Source organism: Cavia porcellus, unplaced genomic scaffold (assembly GCF_034190915.1).
Source record: "Cavia porcellus strain 051 isolate PalLab524CR breed Dunkin Hartley unplaced genomic scaffold, mCavPor4.1 scaffold_8, whole genome shotgun sequence".
In the NCBI taxonomy this organism is placed as follows: Eukaryota; Metazoa; Chordata; class Mammalia; order Rodentia; family Caviidae; genus Cavia; species Cavia porcellus.
This window is the reverse complement of record NW_026947491.1, coordinates 85,029,350-85,053,717: the sequence shown is the minus strand read 5'-3', so window position 1 is coordinate 85,053,717 and position 24,368 is coordinate 85,029,350. Positions and strand designations below refer to the sequence as shown.

The window sequence follows — 24,368 nt, the reverse complement described above, 5'->3', positions numbered from 1 at the left end:
GGGGGGGGGGGGGGGGACAGCGACCCCGGAGCCACCATGTCGAAGCTGAAGCACCCTGGTCCCTCTCGACCCCCCAGTCCCGCGGGGAGAAGCCCTCCGTCCCCAGGGCAGAATCTCTAGCCCTGCCTTGCCACTCTCTTAACTAAGGCCTGGGAATTCATCTAGTCCGGGGCTCGGGGTCTCCGGTCTCTGCCACCCCCGCAGGCCCTAAGCCTAGCTAGTCGTTCGGCCATTCCTGCCAGGAACCGGGCAAACCGAAGTCTCTACCTGCAACAGCCCCTTTACTCTTCTTCTTCTTCCGTTTCTTTTTCTTGGCGGCTTCCTCAGCTGTAGAAGCGGCTCCCTCTTCCCTGTCGTCTGGGTCCAGGTCGCCATTCAGGTGGCTCCCGGAGGCCTCTGCCTCCTCCACACCCGCCATGATGCCGGAGAGAGCGCGAGGGAGCGAGACGGTGCGGCGAGGGCCCGCTCCTTCTTTGCCACCTCCCCCACGACGCCGGAAGTCGCTCTCGATGGTAAGGTGCGAGGAATGCTGGGACGGCGGAGGACTCGGCGGCGACCTTCTGCCCGGGTTGATGCCGTCTCGGTGGCCGGCTGCCTTAAGAGTGAGGTCGGCTGGGGAGACGCTAGTCTTGCTGTGTCTCTTACATTCGCTGTGCTTCAGTCCGCCTGGTGTCACCTTAAAAGGCGATCTTCAGTTCCAGAGTAAAATACAGAAACCTGCCTCCAAGAGGAGGGGTGTTTTGGCAGGAGCAAAAACATTTAATATGCCTGGCTTTGTATATCGTATTTTAAAAACTGGGGGGGGGGGGGGGGTGGACGGTGCACACGTATAATCCTGAAATTTGGGAGGCTGAAGCAGAAGGATCACCTTGAGTTCAAGGCCAGCCTGAACGACATAACGAGACCCTGTCTCAAAGCATAAACAATTAATAGACATTAAATTGCGTATATTAAGCCGGGAGGGGAACTAAAGTTTGTGTTCACTTACATCCCAGTGTTGTGACTCACAAGAACTGCTTAGCTATGCACAGCCACAGATCAGGGTGAGGCTGTCTCATCACTTGAGATAATTTTGGAAGATGGAATCCCGTGTTTCCCATATTGTACTCTAAACCTCGGATGATTCAGATGGGCTCTCTGCACACACCCCTCTTTTCCAGTTATGACCAGAATTACAGGCCTTCTAGTTGGGGACACGGCCTCTTCATTAATGCAAAAGGTCACAATGCAATTATCTATTTTTCTATCCCCTTTCTTTTGGATTTAGGAGCAACTGACTTTTGCTTGTTACTGTTTAAAACAGGATTTGACTGTGTAGCCCAGGTTGGCCTTTGTGATTCTCCTGCCTCAGCCTCCCGTGTGCTAGGGTTACAGGTGTGGATTACCATACTGGGCTCAAATTTTGTCTATGTCTTTACTTAATTTTTATGAGACAGCTTGGTATTTAAACTGCAGTTTGAGATTTGGGAGGCTGTGATTGGCCAACCTCAATATCTACTGCACACGCAACTTTGTTCACCTCCAGAGTTTAAGTGTTTTCGTTAGCTTTAAACTAGAAACTACTTCGTCAGCGCAAGGGCTTCCTTGCTAGTGGCTTAATACTAAAACTCACACTGGCTCTGACCATAGTCACATAAAGTGCAGTATTCAGAGGCTAGGACTGTAGCTCAATGGTACCATAGGGCACAGGCTCAGCACATGCAGGGTCCTAAGTTGAATCCCTAGCACCAAACAAGAAAAAAAAAAAAAAAAACGTGTTATCTATCTCAAAGGTTCAGACAGCCAATCCTACTGAAAACCACTTGTCTTCTGCATGTTTCTATTTTTCTCTAAACAGATTTCAAATTGCTCTCACTGGTTGCTAGCTGGCAATATCAAAGTTGTTTTGGGGTTTTTTGTTGTTGTTGTTGTTGTTTGTCTTTTTTGAGACAGGGTCTCGCTATGCAGTTCAGGCTGGCCTTGAGCTCACTTTGTAGCCCAGGCTGGTCTAAAACTCGAAACGATCCTCCTGCCTCAGCTTCCCTAGTGCTGGAATTACAGGTGTGAGCCACCATACCCGGCTCAGCAGTATCAAAATTAATGAACCAAAAACCACATCAAAAAAGTAGCTACTATTTATCCAAAATCCTTTCCATATGCCCAGCATGACATGGCCTTGACCTGCTTCCCTGGTCTCTCCACCCTCTTCACAGCGCCAGCTCGGTGTGCCTCTGACCTGGGAGTGTTTGCATTGCTGTTCCTCCTATCTGGACTGCTCTTTGCCTGGCACATTTACTGTTCATTCCTTCACCCATCCACTCCGTACCAGTGTGTGCCCAGATCTAGCAATGTAAAGAGACAAAAACAGTCCTTGTCATCGTGGAGCCAACCAACAAAATATGACAGTAATCAATCAACAGTACTATTAAGGATAAATTTACTACCATGTAAATTGGGGATAGTGGCAAATACCTACAATTCCAGCATTTGGGAGGCAGAAGCAGGAGGATCGCAGTAACTTTGAGACCAACCTGAACTACCCAGCAAGACTCTGTCTCAAAAAAACAAAGAGAAGCCCGGCATAATGGCACAGGCCTGTAATCTCAGCCCTCTGGAAGCTGAGGCAAGAGGATTGCTGTGAGTTCGAGGCCAGCCTGGGCTACAAAATGAGTTCAAGACCAGCCTGAACTGCATAGCAAGACCTTGTCTCAGACCAAAAGAAAAAGAAATGAAATGAAATATAAAGTGTTAATACTTTCCTTACATTTATTAATTCATTTTATGTTCTATTCTGATGTAATCTAGCAAGAAGCTGAGGGACTTTCAAGACAGCTAAAAGATTTTCAGGTTGGGGGAAGGATGCAGCTGCCCTCAGGAGGAACCACAACCCACCCTTGATGCTGAAACTATTGCCCAAAGCTCCTTGAAACTAGGCTCGGGGGCACACACCTGTAACCCGAGCACATGGGAGGCTTAAGCAGGAGGATCACTGTGAGTTCCAGGCCAGCCTGGGCTACAAAATGAGTTCAAAGCCAGACCGAGCTGCATAGTGGGACCCTGCCTCAAAAAGACAACAAAACAAAAGAGACCCTGTTGAATATGAAGAATGACAAGGGATTTCGGAGATGAAGAACTGTCCAAGAAAGACTTGCAGGTGTCTGCAGCTTGGGGTGTGCCATTGGTGGCAGGCTGGTTTTCCGTTTCGTGCTGGGCTTATTCTGCTTACAAAATGGCATTGCTGCCCGCCTCCATCAGTAACACCCTTTCCCCCTGCCGTAGGTGTGGCAGCCAGAACTGTTCCCAGAGGGTGCCAGTCAGTTCTGGCTGCCAAGCATAGTACTGAAGGCTGGGCCTTGAATGACAGCTGTGATTTCCTGTCCTGGAGCCCTGGAGTCGGAGCTCACGCTGCAGCAGGAGCAGTTCCCGAGAGACCTCTCACCTGTCTTGCAGACTCACTGGGGGCTGGAACTCCAGGGGGGGGGGGGGCTTACGTCTGTGGCATGATTATCGCCAAATGTCTTGAGAGCCAGTGAATCGCTCTGGTGAGAACCACTAGTGTGAAATATGCAGCATTTAGGAGAGGATGGCTGGGGAGAAAGCAAATTGTGCCAAATTGTAAGAGGCCCTGAGAAGTGTGCTTTGCATTGTAAGCCTTCAAGGTGATATTGGACTATGGGTATTTAAATTTAAATTGGGGGGGCTGGGGATTTAGCTCAGTGGCATAAGTGCCTGCCTTGCAAGCAGGCAGTTGTGAGTTCGATCCCCGGTACCGATAAAAAGGACAAAAAAAAGAAAAAAAATACTGATGAAAACACACACGGAACTGAGGGCGGAGGGCAGAAACACTTCTTATTGGGAATGCAGAGACCTTTGTGCCCTGCTGCAGGTGCGTGGGAGAGGTGTTGGGGACACTGGGTTTCTGGCTCTGGCTCCTGCAGAGAGAGCAGCTCCTGCCATAGACAGGATGGAGGGGCCAGGCCGGGTGGGCCAAAAGATGGAGCTCCTTGCCCTCTAAGTACCCTGCCTGCAGGGCCTCCAGGTAAAGATGAGGGGGCATCAGAAATGTGACCAGAGAATTACAGGATCCCAAGTGCATTTGTCAGGTGCTGGGGGGAGAGACTGGCACCAAGCACCACTCAAGGGATGCTCATATTTTGGGAGTTTTGTTTGGGGGAAGGCTGGTAAATTCTGGGGTGGATTCTGCAAAGAAATAGAAGACAAGAAGAAATGCTGGCCAAGCATGTTGGTGCAGGCCTGCAATGCCAGCACTCAGAAGGCTGAGGCAGGGGGGTTCCCTTGAGTTTGAGGACAGCTTGGGCTACATAGTGACACTCTCTCTAAAAAGAAGATGAAGAGGAAGGAGGAGGAAGAAAGAGAAAATGCTGGGGGCAGGAGCAGGAAGAGAAAGGGATGGAGAGGAAATAAAGATGTGTTCCCCACGCATACCAGCTCCCCAGAGGGATCATTATGCAGAATCATTACGGACTGCCATAAAAAGAAGAAGGAAGAAAATGCTTCAGGGAATAATCACACGGAAGTAAGGGGAGAAAACACTCTGTGAAATAAAATTTGGCTGACTACATCACTGCTATAGAAAGACTGAACAGGAAAAAGTCCCAAAAGAGATCATTGATTTTGCCCACTAGAATTTACCACAAGAGCAATTTTGTTAGAAGATATCAAAAAATGATACAAGAAAGCCAGGCATGGTAGCTCATGCCTATAATCCCAGCACTTGGGAGGCTGAGGCAGGAGGACTGCCTTGAGTTTGAGGCTAGCCTGCAATTTATAGCAAGATCCTGATCAAGAAAGAAAATGATACAAGGGATTGGAATGCCCTGTCCTGCACAAGGGCCAGAGAACACCTCAAGCTCCTTTTGTGTTTGTTTTGGGATTTTTGAGACAACGTCTTACTATGTAGTTCAGGCTGAATTTGAATTCACCATTTTTGTTCAAGATAGCCTCAAAGTCATAGTTATCCCCCTGCCTCAGCCTCCTGAGTGCTGGGATTACAAGTATGTGCTACCATGTCTGGCCTCAAACCCTTTCATTGGTGGCTTTCGATCTTCTCTCGTTCTGGAGAGGGCTGTCCTGACATTACGTCTGGCACACTGTAATTTTTTCCTTATCTTAATTATCCAATGACATCTTAAATTATCTTTGCGCGTATAATATGTTATTATCTCCTTTGAAACTGGAGGATAATTAGATATCTAACAATAGTAGAACTTTGTTGCTTTCCCCCATAATCTCTGTGTAGACCACCTCCACATACAGAGGCTGATTGAGCGTGGAAATCGTTACACACATCTTTTTCTGGCCTGCTGCTGGTTTGTCTTCGACATCTGGTGAGAATGATGTGTGCTGCTCCCCTGTAATCCCGGCACTGGGAGGCTGAAGCAGGATAGTCCTTGAGAGTTGAAGGTCAGTTTGGACTACATATTGAGACTATGTCTTAGAAGAACTTTTAAAGGGGCTGGGGATTTAGCTCAGTGGCATAAGGGCACTGAGGTGTTGATCCCCAGTACCAAAAAAAACCTTTAAAAAAAAAGAAAGAAAAAAGATGTTCTTTTTGATCCTTCATTTCCATGCAGCCACAGCCAATCAAAAGACACCATTTCTGATCCTTCATTTACATGTAAGAGGCAACCACACTGATAGAACTGTTTAAATGTATTGTGCTGAAGGTTTGCTAGAATGACCTTCCCAACACCCTATTTATATAAAAAAGAGAACCCAGAAAATTTTGGATATGGAAGACCTTTTTTCCCTATCCTTGGGGTCCAATGAAAGCCTTTTTACCAACCCAAACTCTAATTTGTCTGTGGCAATCCTCCTGCCTCAGCCTCCTGAGTGCTGGGAATCACAGGTGTGTGCCACCAACTTCAATAAAGTGACACATTTGCTGCCTTTTCTGAATGCCTTATCCAATTTTTTTATTCTTCACTTAACTGAGTGAACCTATCCTTTGTTTGCAGGCTTGGTTTTTGTTTTTTTGATACAGGGTTTCACTATGCAGTTCAGGCTGGCCTTGAACTCACTATGTAGCAAAGGCGGGCCTCAAACACGCAGTGATCCTCCTGCCTCTATCTCGTGATTGCTGGGACCACAGGCGTACACCACCAGGTCCAGCTGGGGAGCCTGTCCTTAACTGGAGACTAAGCTAATGTACAGGAATTCTAGTTCCAACCTCTTGCTAGTGGTTTGCTGAGGCATGTTCACGTGCTGCAATTTTAAATGATACAGGGAAGTAAACCACAGAGAAGTTCTGGAAAAGGTTTCCTATGTTTTATAAAAGCCAAAAAAAGAAAGAAAGAAAAGCCAAAAGAAGACACAGATTCCTTCACGTCATTAGGTATTTGCAAGTGTGGGAATGACAGGATGAAATCTGAAGAGCACAGAACAGAAACATGCAGTCCTTGGGCCCCTTGGTGACGTTATTCAGCTGCTGAATTGAGAAATCCTGGAATCCCTTGACCTCCAAACATGTAAGATATCACGACTGTGTCCTTAGAAATGGGAATTTCTGATGCTTCAAGTGACCCTAACCATTGCCGACTGTCGGATGTAGTGAACTCCATGCTGGGTCTTCTTTTCTGAGTTTAATGATACCTCCAGCTGGGCGTAGTGGCGCAGGCCTGTGGTCTCAGCACTCATGAGACTGTAATCCCAGAATCAGGAGGCTGAGGCAAGAGGATCCATAAATTCAAGGCTGGCCTGGGCTACATAGTGACTTCAAAGCTGTGAAATATGTAGTGAGACCCTGTCTCGAAACAACCAATGCTTCTAGATCATTTGTTCACTTTTTACTTGTGTAGAGGTTTTTTTTGAGAGGTTTTGTTTATTTCATTTTTGAGACAGCATTTCTCTTTGTAACCCAAATTGGCCTTGAACTCACAGCAGTCCTCCTGCCTCAGCCTTCCAGTGTGGGATTATAGGAGTGTGCCCAATGTGCTGGCCACCTTGATCCAGAATCTCCAATCTTGATTTTATCTTTACTAATACATGTTTGCTGCACATCATGATTACATTCCTCACAGGGAGTCACTAGGCACATACGATGCAGCTTCCTTCTGTTCCTGTCCCTGCCCCTTCCCGGAATGCCAACCTTCTGTTGGCAGTGACTGAAGGCAACAGAGGGAATCTTGATGGAACACAGGGCTTGCTCTCCAGGTTCTGAGCGGAATGCTGGCCCGCAGCGGTTCCGGGTTCGGAGCCAGCTATCCACACTCACAGAGGCTGGGCAGCCAGAGGCGGGTGCTGTTCCAGCACTCTGATGGCCTTGAGGACCTGATGGCTGCCACTGCTGTCCCCAGGCTGGAGGAGGGAAGGTGACTGACTGAAGCTCCTGGATCCTTTTTTATGTTTTTATGTCTCCTCCTTTTGAGGGAGGAGCTATATCCCTGGCCCTGTCCTTTTGAGACAGGGTCTCACTATGCGGTTCAGGCTGGCCTTAGGCTTATTTTGTAGCCCAGGCTGGTCTTGAATTTGCAATGATCCTCCTGCCTCAGCCTCCCTAGTGCTGGGATTACAGGAGTGTACCACCACACCCAGCTGCATTGGATCCTTTTTTAATTTTATTTTTGGGTCCTGGGAATCAAACTCACAACCTTGTGCTTGCCAGCCAAGTGCTCATGACACCAAACTATATTCTCCATCCTGGACCCTTTTTTTAAAATACGGTAATTCACTTACCATAAACTTCACTTTTTTTTTTTTTTTTTGAGACAAGGTCTCACCATACAGCCCAGGCTGGCCTCAAATTTGTGATCCTCCTGCCTCAGCCTTCTGAGTCCTGGGATTACAGATGTGTGCCACCATGCCCAGCATTATTATTTGTTCTTGATGAGTCTGTTGTTCTCAATGCTTGAGTTTTGAGAGCTCCAGCCTTTTGTCCTTTACTGTTCCTTTCTTTTCATGACTAGAACTGTTCTTCTGATATTTTCCCATAATTATTCTTCCTTTTTCTTCCCACACTGCCTCGGGACTTGCTCTGTTTCAAGATGATGATGACCATTTGGTACTGAGAATTGAACTCAGGACCTTGTGCTTGCCAGGTGGGCATTTATGCCACTGAGCTATATCCCTGGCTATAAAACTAAGTTGGTGTCTTGCTTTGTTTTTTGACTGGGAATTGAATTTAGGACTTGCACTTGCTGGGCAGGAGTTTGTTCCACAGAGCTATATCCCTGGCCCTGACAATGACATCACTTGAAACCCTGTATACATTTTTTAAGATATTTCTTCTCTACTCCCAAAGAAAGATGGGTATTCAGGTATACAAAAGCTTTTGCTGTTCCCTCACCCCCAAAGACATTCCTCTACTCCATAAAGAGGGCCAGGCCTATCTGAGCCTCAAAAAGCTGCCTTTGTTAATAATTATAACAGCGAGTGACCCTCTGGCCTCATGTAGCCCTGTCCTTCAATGCCCCTGCACTTGCTCAGTCCTCCCCTGTGTCCACAGCAAACCCATGAGGCTTTGTGGCTGTGGGGAAGCCAGCGCCAGGGGTCCCTCCAGTCACAAGGAGTGGTTTTTGCAGCTTGCTTAGTCAGGGCGACCCTTGGGGCCAAGCTTCAGAAACTTGGTCCGAGCTCAACAGGATTCCCCTAGGAGGCCTGGCAGACAGGTAAGTCCTTCCCAACAAACTTCAGTTATTTATTTTTATTTTTTTGGCCAGTGTACAGTGTGAGCCAGGAATGATTTTCATCTCTAAGTGTCTTAATCACTTTTAAGTCGCTGGGATAAAATACCCAACACTTGCCGTTTAAAGGAGGCGACATTTATTTCAGCTTAGATTTGGAGGGGATGTGGTCCACAGTTAGCTGGCTCCAAGGCAGAGGGGCACCTGGCAGGAGAGCTGCTCAGCTCTAGGTGGCCACAAGCAGAGAACCAAAGGAGGCACCTAGGAGCCAGGTAACTGTGTGGCCCCGCCCTCCACTGAAAGCCACGCCCCGATGACAGGCCCCGCCTCCTGACAGCAAATCCGCTATAAGTTTCCACAATCCAATCACCTCCTCCAAGCTCTGCCTGTCGGTTCACGGGGCTCTCAGGGGACATCCTGACACAAACCATGACACCAGAGGCCAGTTGACAAAATCTGTGGCTGTCACCTCTCTGGGAAAGATAGAACCTGACACTTGGGAAGTAGAGGCCAGGGTTGCTGCTACTAAACATCCCCACAGCAGTTCTTTCCCGTAAGGAATCCCCTCGCCCCCGGTGCGCGCGATGATTATTTTGCCACCAGGGGTCAGTCACCCCGATTGTGTCTTCATCAGGTCAACAGTCCCAGAAACGAAGTAGGAGGAAGAGAAGCAACTCTGTTCATCCCCTTTTAAAAATTTTTTTGCACTTCACTGCACATAAAACATTTAAACTTTAAAACCACCAAGTGCTTGGCAATATCACCTGCAGACATGATACCATACCTTGTCTTCAAAGTTTCAATTTCTCTTCTTAGGTCCGGTGGTAGGATGGAAGGAGTTGTTAAAGCTACATCTTTGGATATCGGGCCCCTCTATTTCTTTGACCAGGTAATCACATTACTGTATTTCACCAAATGATACTTTTTTAAAAAGGAATTCATTTTTGGCAAGCACGTTGGTGCACACCTGTAGTCCTAGCACTCTAGAGACTGAGGCAGAAGGATCACTGTGAGTTCAAGGCCAGCCTGGACTACACAGCAAGTTCAACACCAGCCTGCGTTACATAGTGTGACCTTGTCTGCAAAAAAAATTGTTTTTAAATCAATTTTGACCAGCAGTTCCTCCCTAATTTTTTTTTTTTTTTGAGATAGGGTTTTGCTGTGCAGTTCAGGCTGCCTTAGCCTCTCAAAAACTCAGATTACAGGCATGCACCACCACAGCCAGCTCCTCCCTATGTTTTAATCACAAACTTTTCTTTCATTTTAGTGGAAGCCTGAAAGGAAAAAATGGAGAAAGAAAACATATGAAGACCAATTCTCCCACCTGTTCGCAAAGTATGGATAAAACATTTGTACTTACTTTTCAACTTTTGGTATTAATGTATATTTGTAAAGGCTTATACAGTGTTCAAGACCAATGCCTCCCCATTCCTCATCCCCCAAACAACTGCACCAAGGTGTTGCCATTTAAATCTGGCCATGAAAACTGGACAGGGTGGCGCATTCCGATAATCCCAACAACTAGGAGGTTGAGGTAGGAGGGTCACCTCGAATTCAAGGTCACCCTGCACTACATAGTGAGTTCAAGGCCAGCCTGGACTACAGAGTAAGATCCCATTCCAAAAATTAAAAAAAAGATTTCAAGGCCAACCTGAATGACATAATGAAACCCTATTTCTAACAGACAAAAAAAAAAAAAATCAACACCATTCCACCTCCAGAAAAAAAAATGGGTATTTTTAAGAAATCAACCAATAAGAAATCCTGTTGGTCGAAGTGTAGGCAGCTGCACCCACTGTGGAATCAGTGTGGAGATTCATTTAAAAAAATAGGAATAGGGGTTCCATTGGATCCAGCTATTCCCCTTTTTGGTATCTTCCTAAAAGAATTAAAAGCATCATACCACAGCAATACATGCACACATGTGTTTTGTAGCAGCACAGTTTGTAACATCTAAATCTTGGAAACAGCCCAAATGCTCATGAGCTGATAATAGATAAAGATGTGTTTTTTCTACAAGGGAGTACCACTCTGTGATAAAGAAGGGTAAGTTTGAGACATTTATACCTAAATGGATGCACCTTGGCACTATACTTTTTTTAATTAAAGTTTTCCAATCCATTTTATCTCCAAGAGGAATAAAAACAGAAAAATATAAAACGAATATTTTTTTTACCCCATTCTGTTCCATGGGATAAAACAAAATTTTAAATCATGTCAATCAGGGGGCAACAACGGTACATATGTTGTGCATTGTCATCTCCAAATCATTCACCCAGAGCTGAAGATGTCTGCATTCAATTTTCCAAACATTACCAGCACAAATCTTTCTCTTAAGAGAAATCAGTAGTATAACTACCCTATTTTTATATACATATATACATCTACATATACATATGCTGTTTCTTTCAGCTCACACTAGTGAGACAATACAATGTTTACACGTGTGTCTGATAGATCATACTCTTTAGGTGAAATAAATTGGACACATTTAAATACTGCGTTTTTACCCTAGGTGTGGTGGCACACAACTGTAATCCCACTTGCAAGGCTGTCAGGAGGATCACTGAGAGTTCAAGGCCAGGCTGAACTACATAGGGAGACCCTGACTCAAAAAGATGAATGAGGGGCTGGGGATTTAGCTCAGCGGCATAAGCACCTGCCTTGCAAGCAGATGGTCGTGAGTTCGATTCCCGGTACCGATAAAAATGAAAAAGACAAAAAAAATTATGAGAAAAAAAAAATGAATGAATGAATGAATGAATACTTCATTGATTTCCGGGTGTGAGAAACCCAAAGTGTGAATTAGGACCGAAACATGTAACAGACATTAGGAAATGAGAAGAGAATATTCAAATGAGAAGGGTAACGAGGGAGAGGGAGAAAGAAAAGACAAGTGTCGGTGTCACTCCCGGCCGGCAGGAAGGACACACAACAAAGTCTGGCAGTGGACAACCTTTTCTTTTATTTTCCTTCTCTGTACAGCCTGCCCCGGGAATCCTCCCGGCCGAAGCCTCTGTTGGTCCGCTCCCCGCGGCTCCTTGCGTGCTTCTCCCTACAGTCTGTCCCGAAGCCTCTACCGGTCCGCTCTCCGCGGCTCCTTGCGTGCTTCTCCCTACAGTCTGTCCCGAAGCCTCTACCGGTCCGCTCTCCGCGGCTCCTTGCGTGCTTCTTCTGCTTCTTCTTTCGTGGCGGGAGAGGCACTCACTTTTATAGGGTTACAGTGGCCAATCAGTTCAAAGCGCGCGATGCGGGCTGATTGGCTAACATCAGTTGTTGCTAGGCAGACTATCTTACAGGGCGGGTTGTGAAGCAGGAGATCTTACAGGGCGGGTTGTTTACCAAGCAGGAAGCAGGAGATCTTACAGGGCGGGTTGTTTACCAAGCAGGAAGCAGGAGATCTTACAGGGCGGGTTGTTTACCAAGCAGGAAGCAGGAGATCTTACAGGGCGGGTTGTTTACCAAGCAGGAGATAAGCGCCATCTTAGCACACTCGATGGGAGGGGTAATCTAGCTCAGGCTTTGCTCTTTCCTACAGGCCTCACGTCCGCCAAGTAAGGCGACAGGGCTCGGCCGCGGCTCCCAACAGACAAGAAAAAAATAGAAGGAAAAAAATGGAAACAAAGCTTCTACAAATAAGTAGGAAAAGAGAGGCTGAAAGGAGGGGAACCTAATTAGAAGAAGCAAGATATACCATACATAGGTTCGCATTCCCTCTGATGTTATTACTGTGCAGATATAAAATATACCAATAAAATTTTAAAAATATGGGGGCTGGAGATTTAGCTCAGCGGCATAAGCACCTGCCTTGCAAGCAGGCAGTCGTGAGTTTGATCCCCGGTACTGATAAAAAGGAAAAAGGCCAAAAAAATTTTTTTAAAAATATGGTCTCCAGGTGGATCCATTTTCCTAGAAATGATTCAAATTCATCTTTTATGCCAAAGTAGTGCTCCATTGTGCATAAAGCCTACCCTTTCTTTATCCATCCATCTATTCATGGTTATATAGGCTGCTTCCGAGGTTTAGCCAGAATGAGCTGTGTGTCTATAAACATGAGCAGGCAGGGATCCCTGTAATATGGTGTTTGTAATAAGGGCAGAAATTTTAATACGCTTGCTCTCTTCTCTATCAAACACAGCGTGGTGTATACAATATGCCTAATAAAGACCTGTGATTAACAGCCACAGAATGCGTCAAGCAAAGATAAATGAACTAATGGAACTAGTCATTCCATTTTCCCCCCACTGGTTACTACAGTTTGTTTTTTTTTTTTTTTTTTCCTCTGAGACAAGGTCTTGCAGCTGGTTCGGTCCAGACTTGAACTCACTATGCAGCCCGGGCTGGTGGAGATCCCCTCTCTCAGCCTCCTGAGCCTGGCATTATGGGAGTGCATCACCATGCTCAGTTATTTGCTACAACTTCTTTACTTGTGAAGTGGAAATAAAAAGACGCCAACCTGTCTGTATTTTTCTTTTTTTTTCAGCGTTGAGGACTGGACCTGGGACCTTGCACCTGCGAGGTGAGAGTTGTATTTCTCGGCCACATCCCTTGCCCCTCCACATTAGACTGCTTTCAATTACGCCAAGGAAATACTTGAGGCAGCTCACGTTATAAAGAAGTTTGTGTCTTTCACAGTTTGGAGCTTCAACGGTTTGGTTTTGGCATGGACTCATTTCTGAGCTGTACCACACCATGCTGGACACAAAGGTTGAATCACATCTCAAACCCAGGGCAGGAAAAGGAGGGAGGAACCAGGTTCGTGCTTTTTAAAATAATAAAGCTCTCGCGAGAATTCACGAGGTTTCACGAGAACTACCTGGTGTCGCCATTGACTTCAGGACTTCTGCCTTTGACCTCGGGACTTCCGCGTAGATCTCGCCTCTTAGAGATTCCCTGATTTCCCTCCAGCCCAATCTGGGGACCAGGCTTTTAACGTGACACCTTCGAGTTGGGGGATCGGGTCATATTCTTGCGATGGCACCGTCTTAGAACGTGTGTCAGTCACAAGGGTGTCTAAGGTTGACGCAATCCAACATGCACAGGACAGCTCTGCCCTGCAGAGAATTATCCTGTCAGAATGAGAAATCCTGGTTTACACTGGTCCACGTCTTTTGGAAGCTGCTAGAGCTTTTCGCAAGGACACTGCAGTTGACGCTCTTCGACAGTCTTTTGTCTTCTAATGCATTCCCAACTCCGTCTGCTTGAAAGGCTGCTCAGGCCTCGGTGATTGCCCTGTTCCCGGCCCTCCCGAGCGGCTCGCTGGCTCCCGCTGCGCGGAGCCCAAACCCACACTTCCGTCTGACCCCGCCAGCCCTGCCCACGTCCTCTCCTCCAGCCCGGCCTCCTTGACCACCAGTTTCCAAGTCCCTCCCCGCCCCTCCAGCTGCCCTGTCTGTTCCCTCCCAACCACACCGTGGCTGTTTGACTTCGCCCTTTCCAACGTGGATGTTCTTTGGCTTCTTTGTCTTGCCTAATTGCTCCGGCCCAGACTCCCAGCACTGTTGGGTAAATGTGCCTGATGACTGCCATGGCTGAGTCTTCCGGAACTACGTTGAAGAACGCAGAAGTGGACGCCCTGGTTTTGTTCCAGGCCTTAGAGAGAAAGCCCTCAGCTTTTCTCACCTCAGTATGATGTTAGTTTTGGGCTTCTTTCAGCAGGCATTTGTTATGTTGTGGTGTGTGCCTTCGATGGCGAGTGTGTTCAGGGTTTTCTTAGGAAGGGGCTGAATGTTTCCAAATGCCTTTCGTGCCCTAAGGAGATGGAAACATGGTTTTTGTCCTTCTGTTTAAGTAGGCATCGCGTTCATAGGTTTATATGTAGGACACCATCTTTGCAGTCCTGGGATGTGTCCTGCTTGATCACGTTGAATAGTCTTTTTCGTACGTCATTAAATTTTGTTCACTAGTAATCTAGTGAGGGTTTTGCATGTGTACTTATCAAGGGTAGTGGCCTGTCGCTTGCTTTCTTGGTTGTGTCTTTGTCCAATTTTGGCATCAGACTAAGGTTAGGTTCACACTCTAAGTTTGGAATAATTTCCTCCTCTTCAGTTATTTTGGACTAATTTAAGAACGATCGGTGTTGCTAAAATGTTTAGTGTGAAGCCATCTGGTCCTGGACTTTCCTTCAAGAGCCCCATCCCACCCTGCTCCCAAACTGAAAATTAAACCCAAGGCCATTGGGACAGGGGTTTAGCTCAGCAAGGAAAGCGCCTGACTGACAAGCACAAGGTCATGAGTTTGATCCCTGGTATCAAAAAACCCAAAACCCAGCATTGTTTTTTTTTTTTTTTTTTTTGTCTTTTTCCTTTTTATCTGTACCAGAGATTGAACTCACGACCGCCTGCTTGCAAGGCAGGCGCTTATGCCGCTGAGCTAAATCCCCAGCCCCATAACCCAGCATTGTTAAGCTATAGTCCCAGGCTTTTTTGTTTGTTGTTTGCTTGCATTTCTTCTTCCTCATTTTGTTTATTTATTTATTTGTGTCTTTTTTGAGACAGGGTTTCAATATGCAGTTCAGGCTGGCCTTGAACTCACTTTGTAGTGGAGGCTGACCTCAAACTCAGAGCGATCCTCTTGCCTCAGCCTCCAGAGTGCTGGCATTACACACATACTGCCACCACAGCCCGTTTTCCTATTATCTTTTAGTTTGCTCTTTAATCATTTATACTTTGGGATTCTGACACAAGAGAAACTGTGTGATATTTAAGCTTCTGTAATTTTTTTTTGCTTTCTTTTGAATAGTGTCTTACTAAGTTACCATCCTCCTGCCCCAGCCTCCTGAGTAGCTAAGATTACACTCCTACACTCCGGTGCCACCATACCCAGCAATATGAGACTTTTTATTATTAACTCAATGTTATTACAATTACTTTTTTTTGTCTTTTTCCTTTTTATCAGTACCGGGGATCGAACCCACAACTGCCTGCTTGCAAAGCAGGCGCTTATGCTGCTAAGCTAAATCCCCAGCCCCAATTACAATTACTTTTGTTTTTATCATTTTGTTGGATTTTGGGGAAGGCTCTGGCAGTGTAGTTCAGGCTGGCCTGGAACTCATTGTGCCCAAGTACTAGAATTTTAGCTATGTGGCACCATGTCTGGCCTCATTAAGGTTTTTTATTAGTACACATAATTATGTTCACTGTGGGGGTTTGGTACATGTAGGAGTTCCCACTGCCCTCTATCTTTTGGTCCCCTTTCTGTTTGCAAAAGATCTATCTCCCAGTTTTCTATTATCTTCCTTTTATTTTACTTTTTAATTTATTTACACTTTGAGTTTCTCATATAAGAGAAACTATGGAATGTTTAAGCTTATGTGTCTGATTTATTTCATTTAACATTAAGGTCTCAAGGTGAATCCATTTTCCTACAAATGACTCAGATTTATCCTTGTTTGTGGCAGAGTGATACTCTGTTGTGTATAAAGACCACATTTTCTTTATTCATTCATCTGTTGATGGACATATAAGCCACTTAAAATTTTAGCTATTACAAGCTATACTACAAAGATAGGTATCAGATATTCATGTAATATGAAGTCTTTAACTTTTTCAGGAAGATACCTAGAAGGTAAATATCTGGGTCAAAAGGAATTTCTAGTTTTAATTTTTTGAGGAATTTCCATGCTGATTTCATAGTGGTTGTACTAGTTTATGTTTCCACCAGTGATATAGAAGGATTTCTTTTCTTCTGAAGCCTTGCCAGCGTTTGTTATTATTTAGTTTTTTGGTGATGGTCCTTCTTTCTAGAGTCAGAATAAATCTCAGTGTTGTTTTAATTTGCATTTTTCCGATGTCTAGAGATGCTGGACATTTTTTCATGTATTTATTGGCCATTTGTACTTCTGAAAATTCATTTTTGTTGCCCTATTTTTATGGGATATTTTTATTTTGGAGGATCTTTTCTTTCTTTTTTTTAGCTCTATATAGTCTAGGTAACAGAGCTCTGTCTATATGTAAGGGGCCAATTTTTTTTCCCATTCTGTAGATTGTTTCTTTACTCTGTTGGTTTCCTTTGCTGGACAGAAGCTTTTTAATTTGATATGGTCCCATTTGTTGATTCTTGACCATATTTCTTTTGCAGTTGGGGTTCTGTTTAGAAAGTCCTTGCCTATGCCTGAGTCTTCAAGACTTATTTTATCTTGCAATAAAATACATGTTTCTGTGCCAATATGTAGATCTTTGATCTATTATGATCTTGTTTTAGTGCATGGTGAGAGAATTTCACTATGGTTTGATAATCCACATGGGATAATTTTGATTCTTTTGCATTTACTGAAGCATGCTTTATGAGCTAGTATGGACTGCTTTGGAGAAAGGCCCAAATGCTGCTGAGAAACTGTTTATGAAGACTGATTTATTCCTTTGTCGAACGAAATACTCTGTAGATATCTATTAAGTGCATCTGCCTGAAGATTTCATTCAACACTGATATTTCTTTGTCATTTTTTGTCTAGTTGATCTATTTATGAAAGTGGGCTACTGAAGTCATCCTCAAATGTATGATGATATTTATCTGATTTTTTTAAATCTTTTTTTAAAAAATCTGATCTTTTATGTCCAGTGGTATTTCTTTCATGATGTTGGGAGTGCTAGTGTCTGGTACGTATGTACTTATTATTGTTATTCATTCTTGTCGAACTGTTACCTTGACCAGTATGTAGTGACCTACTTTGCCTTTACTGATCAGTTTTGGCTTGAAGTCCACTTTGTCTTAAATTAGTGTAATTTGGGCCGGGGATATAGCTCAGCAGCACACTGCCTCACTGGCAAGTGCAAACTCATGAGTTTGATCCCTGGTACCAAATCAAAAAAAAAAAAAATTGGCATAACTACTTTTGCTTTTTTTCTGGGTTCTGATTGCATGGACTATCATTTTCCATCATTTTAGAATGTGATTTTCTTTTTTGGATTAAATGTGTTTATTATATGCAGTTTTTGACCACTACATCTTCGCTAGCAGGAGATGATCCTGCAGAGACCTGGAGGAGCTATTGAAAAGAGGGAGAAGGGGCTGGGGATTTAGCTCAGCGGCATAAGCGCCTGCCTTGCAAGCAGGCAGTCGTGAGTTGGATCCCTGGTACCGATAAAAACGAAAAAGACAAAAAAAAAAAAAAAAAAGAAAAGAGGGAGAGAGGCAGACTGAATCCATTTTCCTTATGACTGAATCGGATGCTACCCCCAAATCCAACATCAACAGCAGCTGCTGGGAGTTTTTTCCTCCCTTCTGTCTCTAGTTGGCAATGACCAAATAGTAATCCCCCCTCAACCTTCCACCCTACTAGAGTACCAAAATAAAATATTTTTTTGTGGTACCAGGGATCGAACTCAACCTTGCGCTTGCCAGGCAAGCCCTTATGCCATTGAACTAAATCCCTGGCCCTTTTTTATTCTTTTTGTTGTGGTTTTTCCAAAATAAATTTTTTAAAAGTGTATTTGTAGACTCCCATAAGAAACTCAGGGGCTGGGGATGCAGCTCAGTGATACAGCATTTGCTTAGCTTGCTCAAGACTCTGGGTCATTTTGTTGTTTGCTTTAGTCTTCTGAGATGGTCTCACTGTGTAGCCCAAGCAGGCCTTGAACTCACAGGATCCTCCTGCCCCAGCCTCCTGAGTGCTAGGATTAGCGATGTGTGCCACTCCCTGCCCAGCTCTTATTGATCACATTTTAAAATGGATTTCTAGAGCCAGGCAAGTGGCATAGTGCTGTAATCCCAAGACTTGGGAAGCCTAGGCAGGAGGATCTCCAGGAGTCCAAGGCCAGCCTGAGCTACATAAGGAGACTCTGTCTGAAAAAAACAAACCAAACAAAGTGACAAGCTTGAAGAATGTGCACTACCTCCCTCCAGCGCTCACACACGGTGTTGTTTTCAGTCATAAAAAGGAAAATCGGGAAGGATCGAAGCAAGCCACGGCGACCATGGCAGCTTCCTGTGAGAAATACGAGTGCTGCTCGGCTGACCTCTCCGAACCTTCCAGTCTGGTCAGGCTCCCACCCAGCCCCAAAGCCTCCAGCACACACCTGCGAAAGTGCCACTTTGATGAGTACAAACGCATCGCTCCTGAAATGCTGGGCCAACTCGAGAACATGCTGCAGAGATACTCAGGGCGTGGCATCCCGCTGCCCAAGGGCCTCACCAACCTGGTGGACGATGGCTGGCCAGACCTCGAGGCCGGCACCCCACAGTGCCCAGCACCCAGCCTGCAGGGCCAGCCTGTGACCCCTGAGGACTTCAAGCAGTGCAGGGCCAGCAGCGAACCCATGGAAGGCTTTTGTAAGCAAACTCATCCCGATCAAGCCAGGCAAGAGGACCACATCCCAGCAAGTAAGTCGATGAGAAACTTCTGTGAGTAGAAGTTACTGTTAGAGTTACAAACAGTGATTCGGGATACAAACCACTAGGAAGTTAGATGCTGTATTAGTGTCAGTGGGTGCGTGTTAATTATTCTAACAAGTAATCAATGGATCCTAGCACTAGGGAGGCTGAGGCAGGAGGATCATTGCAAGTTTGAGACCAGCTTGGGCTGCAAAGTGAGCTCAAGGCCATGCTGAACTACATAGTGAGAACTTGTCTCAAAAGACAAAAGGAAAAAAAAAGTAATTAATGGATATTAGAAGAGAAATACAGGAATGATAGTGTTTCCATTAAGTAAGGCATCTATTGGACTTTTTACTAGGTTAAGTAGGTAGGAAGCTTCTGCCTCCTGGGATGTTCCTGAGGTTATTTTGCAACCATAACATCCAAAGGAAACAGAGACAGCCTCATACTTTCTTCCGCTGGGGGACTGGGCCCCGAGTCTTGCTGTGCAGTCCAGGCTGACCCGGAACGCCTCCGAGAGCCCAGCCTGTGCCCTGACTCACTGCAGGCCTCCCTTGAGAGCCACCTTTTGTTAAGCACCAGCAGGCTTCTGTTACCCCAATGCAACAGAAGGCAAGAAGATGAACCATGAATTCTTGTCACCCGCTGTCCTGCAGAAGGGCAGCTCTAGGACAGAAGCGCAAATGAAATACCATTTCATAAATCAAGGGGTCATGCAGAAGTCTTCCGTTAAAATGTCGAGGTACCGCCAGAACAAATTATGAGACTATTTAAAGGGTGATTATTGGTATTTATGAAATCTTTGTCCAGTCCTGTAAGGATATTGACCACAGCTGGACGTGGTGGTGCACTTCTGTAATTCTAGCACTCAGGAGGCTGAGGCAGGAGGACTGCCATGAGTTTGAGGCCAGTCTATGTGACCAAGTGAGACTCTGTCTCCAAAATCAACAGCAACAACAATAACAAAATGAAACACTGACCGTTTGGTTTGGTTTTGTGCTGACATGCCAGCATAACACTGCCTTCTCCCTCCTCTGTCTCCCTCCTATTCTCCTTTTTTCCCTAGCTCTTGCCAGCCATGACCAGCTGGAAAACAGCTCCCCTGATGTCATCCAATTCTCGCTGTCCTCCAAGATCTGTCTAGAAAGCGGTAAGACCCTTTATCCCTCCAAAGCACGCTCGATGCTGCCAAGCAGCAGAGAGAGCAAGGGTCACTTCCGGCTCCTGAGTCTGAGGTTTGAACTCAGGGCTTTGAACATGCGAGGTTATGGCCTCAGTGCCCATCCTCTTTTTGGAGACCGGGTCTTGCTAAATTGCCCAGGCTGGCCTTGAACTTGCAGTCCTCCTGCCTCAGCTTCCCAAACCCATGAGTCATACACACTCCCACGCCTGGCAAGAACTGCTGAAGTCATTTTGACTTAGAGAATATGCTTAGATGCCAAGTCCTCCCCCTCCCCCCCCACACACACACACTACCCCGGGCATGCGTCAGAACTGCACTCCTGGAGGTGAGGATGGGAGCGACCCTGGCTGCCTGGGCTGGGCCAGGGGATAGACTCTGGTGCTCATGCTAAGACCCATACGGGCCCAGGAAGTGAGGCGAGACAGCCATCATGGTGTGAGGTGCATGAGGGGCCAGGGAGGCCACGTGCATGTGACCAGGAGTTCAGATAAGGGGTCCAGAACTGAGGGCAAGCTGGTGTCCAGCCCACCATGAAGCATGAGGACAAAGATCACGACCTAGGAAGGGACTTAGACCTGGATCGGTGAACCATGAGCCCCTTAGCCAGCCCTGAGGAAACCAGGATGGTTGTCACCATCCGAAGGGGTTGGGGCCTGAATGTGACTATGGTTGTGGCTGCTGGGCAGTTAATTCTGAAGAAACAGAGCTCCTAATCACATGCCATTGTGGACAAAAGGAAAGTGAGGAGGTTTGTTTACTGTAAATAAAAAGAGGAGGAGCTCCTGGCAGCAGGAGGGGATTCCAAACTGAAGTCCAGGGTGGCCGTGCACACTGGTACTCTCAGCACTGAGAAGGCTGAAGCAGGAGGATCTCCATGAGTTTGAGGCCAATCTAGGCTACATAATGAGGCTCTTTATGTAGTCCAGGCTGCCCTTGAACTCACTATGTAGCATAGGCTGGCCTTGAACTTGTGGTGATCCCCCTGCCTCAACCTCCTGAGTTCTGAGATTACAGGGGTGCACCACCATGCAGGATCACACTTTTCTTTGAGCTGCTTTTACATGAATAAGCATAGCACAGGGAAGAGATCAGTTCAAAGGAAACCGGTTATTCTGCATTTCTAATCACCCTAGCTTCTCACAAGGTAATTATCTGCCCATGCCCTGGAGGCCAAAGCAAAGCAGAGGCCCAGGCATCCCAGGGCTCCTCCCTGGCCACCTCTGAACACCCTTGGCCCCTTGCGCCCTCCTCCTGGAGGAGGGGACCTTGCTGTCCTCACGCTGTGTCGCGGACCCTGTGGGAGGACTCTGGTCACGCTGTTGCCTGGGATTTGGGGTGACGCCACGGGTCCAACTCCCGGGCATGTGTTTGGCAGGCGGACGCGGGCGTGGGCGGGGTGAAGGGGCGACACCCCGGCGCCATGGGGTCCCAAGGCCGGGAGAGTCGCGGAGGGTGGAGTCCCTGGCGTCTTAAACGCTCCTCTCTTTTTACAGATTGGCTCTTTCAGCGCCCTTACTCAAGATCAGAAATTCTCAAGTGGAAAGCGGTGCTGGGAGCCGCCGTGCGGAGACTGCAGGAGGCCCTGGCGCGCATGTGAGGCCCCGGCCGGCGCGCGCTGTCCCTCGGGGCACGCGGTGGTGGACAGGAGGGACACACGCCCTGCCCGCCGCCTGCGTCTGCCATGTGGGAGACACACGAGCCCGGGACGCCTCTGGGCAGCGGTTCAGAGCAGGATTCCCGACGGGGACGCTGAGATGGGAAAGAGGAAGTCGGGAAGCTGGACCAAAGGGACGAAGCCCAGCCCTAAGGGAAGCCGGGCGTGGTGGCGCATGCTTGTGAACCCACCACTCAGGAGGCTGAGGCAGGAGGATCGCTGCAAGTTCCAGCGAGGCTGGGCTACACACTGAGTTCAAAACCAGGCTAAACTGTATAGCAGGAGCCTGTTTCAGGGCCAGGGATGTAGCTCAGCGGAAAGAAAGCGCAGTTCTAGGAAACATAAAGCCAGGGCCCGTGTTTAAGCAGCTTGTCAGCACAGTGGACCCTAAGCCTCTGTCAGCATCAGCGGGACAAAGGCAGAGTTAAGACAAGGCTACCGGGAGAGGAGGCCGACACACCCCAAAACGGGAGAAGCACTGCGGCTGGGGGAGGCGGAGCCTGGGGACACCCAGGTGACCCCGACACGGCAGGCCCTGCCTTCTGCCCCGCCGGCTCTGCTGTGGGGAGCCACGGCGCGTTTGGGGTGCACTGCAAATGTAAGTCATGATGGGAACTCATCATTTTTAAACATTTCATTGAAATCCTACAACTTTCTTTCCCCAAGAGAACATTTTTACATTTTAGTATATTTCCTTGTGCTTTTTTTCTGACTCACATGTGCACACACACGTCCACCCCATACCTGCAGCGAAGATACATTTTGTACTGTGCATTTTCTGTGTGCATATAGACAGGTAAAATATCTTCTTATACAAGGTATCTTTTACCTTTATAAGGGTATTTAAAGGATATAGCTCAGCAGCGCAATGCCTGCCCGGCAAGCGCAAGATCTTGAGTTCGACTTCCTGGCACCAACAGAAAGGAAACAAACAAAAAGTACATCTTTTTCTTTTTTGAACAGGGTCTGGCTTTGCAGCTCAGCTGACCTGAACGCGCGGCCACTCTCCGGCTCCACCTTCTGTGAAAGCTGTCTTTGAAACACCATTTTCATTCTGCTTTTTTTTTTTTTTTTTTTTCCTTTTTCACTGTCTTTAGCTATTTTACAGTTCACTAGTTCTGTTCTTTTTTTTTTTTTAGATTTTTTTTTTTTTTGGTCTTTTTTTTTTTTTTTTATCGGTACCAGGGATTGAACTCATGACCGCCTGCTTGCAAGGCAGGTGCTTATGCCGCTGAGCTAAATCCCCAGCCCCTCATTCTGCTTCTTATGTCACTTGATCACAGGCACTTCTCCATGCCATTCCATTTTTCAAAACCAGATTTTGAATGGCTGCTTTGAATTCCGAGACCTGTATATTTCATGACTTTTTGAACCGGTTCCTATTAATAAGTTGTTTGCGTACTTCTTTCTTTGTTGAGACAGGTCTTCCTTTGTAGTTAAGGCTGGCCTTGAACTCACAGTGTAGTCCAGGTTGGCCTCAGACTTGTGACGATCCTCCTGCCTCAGCCTCCCGACCCTGAGTTTACAGCTTCCCTGCCTTCCACCCCGCCCCTTCGCCCTGATACCCACGTTTTGAAATTTTTTCATTTGAACAGAAAAACAGAAGAAGCTCAGCTAAAGAGAAAGGGGTTCGACCGATGCCCGATCCTGCACTACTACAGCGAGCCTGAAGGCGAGGGAGAGGGGCCGAGTCCCCAGGCGACCCTGAGTTTCTGGCGGGAGCTGCTGGAGCGGCGGCCTCAGCTGCTGGCCCAGCGGGAGGAGAAGGTGGGGGAGGCCGCGCGGCCGCGGAGGAAGTTCCACTGCGCCCTGGCCGACGGCTCCTCCTTGATCTAGTACCCTGCGTGCCGCAGGCTAGGGGCTGGGGTGCTGGGCCTTGGCTAGGTTGAGGTTTGCGCCTTAAGGCGCCCCCCCCCCACCCCCAGCAGAAAGGCGCCCCTCGGAGCTCTGGGGCGTAGCTCCCCACTCTGCTCCCAGGGATCTTACTTCCCTACACTAGGGGCGGGTGAGTCAACCTGAAAAAGTGGATTGGGGCGTTTTTCGGGTTTCCAAACATTCCTTCTTAGGGGACCTCTAGTTATCCTTGATTTTTTTTTTCTTTGTTATTATTGTTTCTTGTTTGTTTTAAGACAGGGTCTTGCTGTGTAGCCCAGGCTGGCCTTTAACGCACAGAGATCCTCCTGCCTCAGCCTACCAAATGCTGGGATTACAGGTGTGCACCACCATGCCTGGTTTTATTTTTGTTAGGGAATTAAAGACTAGTGCGATCTTTCTTTCTTTCTTCCTTCCTTCCTTCCCTCCTTTCCTCCTTTCCTTATTTGGTACTGGGGATGGAACTCACAACCTTGCATTTGCTGGGCAGGTGCTGAGCTGCATATCCCTGACGATGCTGAGAAGATGAGTTCTCCTAGGTCCATTTTCCTGATTATTAGAAGGAACCACGAGGGAACTCGGCATCTAGATACACTAGCTTAGAGGGAAGAGAGCTTTGTGATCAGATCCCACACACCCCAATGAGGGCCAGGGATTTAGCTCAGTGGCATAAGTGCCTTCCTGGCAAGCATGAGGTCCTGAGTTAGATCCCTGGTACAAAAAA

General features: G+C 46.8%; 2 protein-coding genes across 2 annotated transcripts in view; one reads left to right on the top strand and one right to left on the bottom strand.

The window, feature by feature from the left end:
* The window catches only part of Metap2 (methionyl aminopeptidase 2), a 28,954-nt gene extending 28,508 nt beyond the window's left edge, over positions 1-446 (bottom strand). The window contains exon 1 of the mRNA XM_003475883.5: positions 268-446. Within this exon, the coding sequence (XP_003475931.2) occupies positions 268-418 (151 nt within the window). The 5' untranslated portion in view covers positions 419-446. The remainder of the gene's footprint in view (positions 1-267) is intronic.
* LOC106028976 (uncharacterized) lies at positions 431-24,142 on the top strand. Its single transcript, XM_013159152.3, has 9 exons — positions 431-512; positions 9,438-9,510; positions 9,889-9,956; positions 13,105-13,140; positions 13,257-13,376; positions 18,490-18,941; positions 20,002-20,085; positions 21,612-21,711; positions 23,368-24,142. Exons 2-9 carry the CDS (start codon positions 9,451-9,453, stop codon positions 23,606-23,608), a joined length of 1,161 nt encoding a protein of 386 aa, XP_013014606.2. The 5' UTR covers positions 431-512; positions 9,438-9,450; the 3' UTR covers positions 23,609-24,142.
* The last annotated feature ends 226 nt before the right edge of the window (positions 24,143-24,368 follow it).

Excerpts from the sequence above, each read along its gene's own strand:
- LOC106028976 (XM_013159152.3), top strand. The coding sequence starts at position 9,451 with ATGGAAGGAGTTGTTAAAGCTACATCTTTGGATATCGGGCCCCTCTAT. Across the intron at positions 18,942-20,001 it reads AGAGGACCACATCCCAGCAA|CTCTTGCCAGCCATGACCAG; the intron begins GTAAGTCGATGA and ends TTTTTTCCCTAG. Across the intron at positions 21,712-23,367 it reads CAGGAGGCCCTGGCGCGCAT|AAAAACAGAAGAAGCTCAGC; the intron begins GTGAGGCCCCGG and ends TCATTTGAACAG.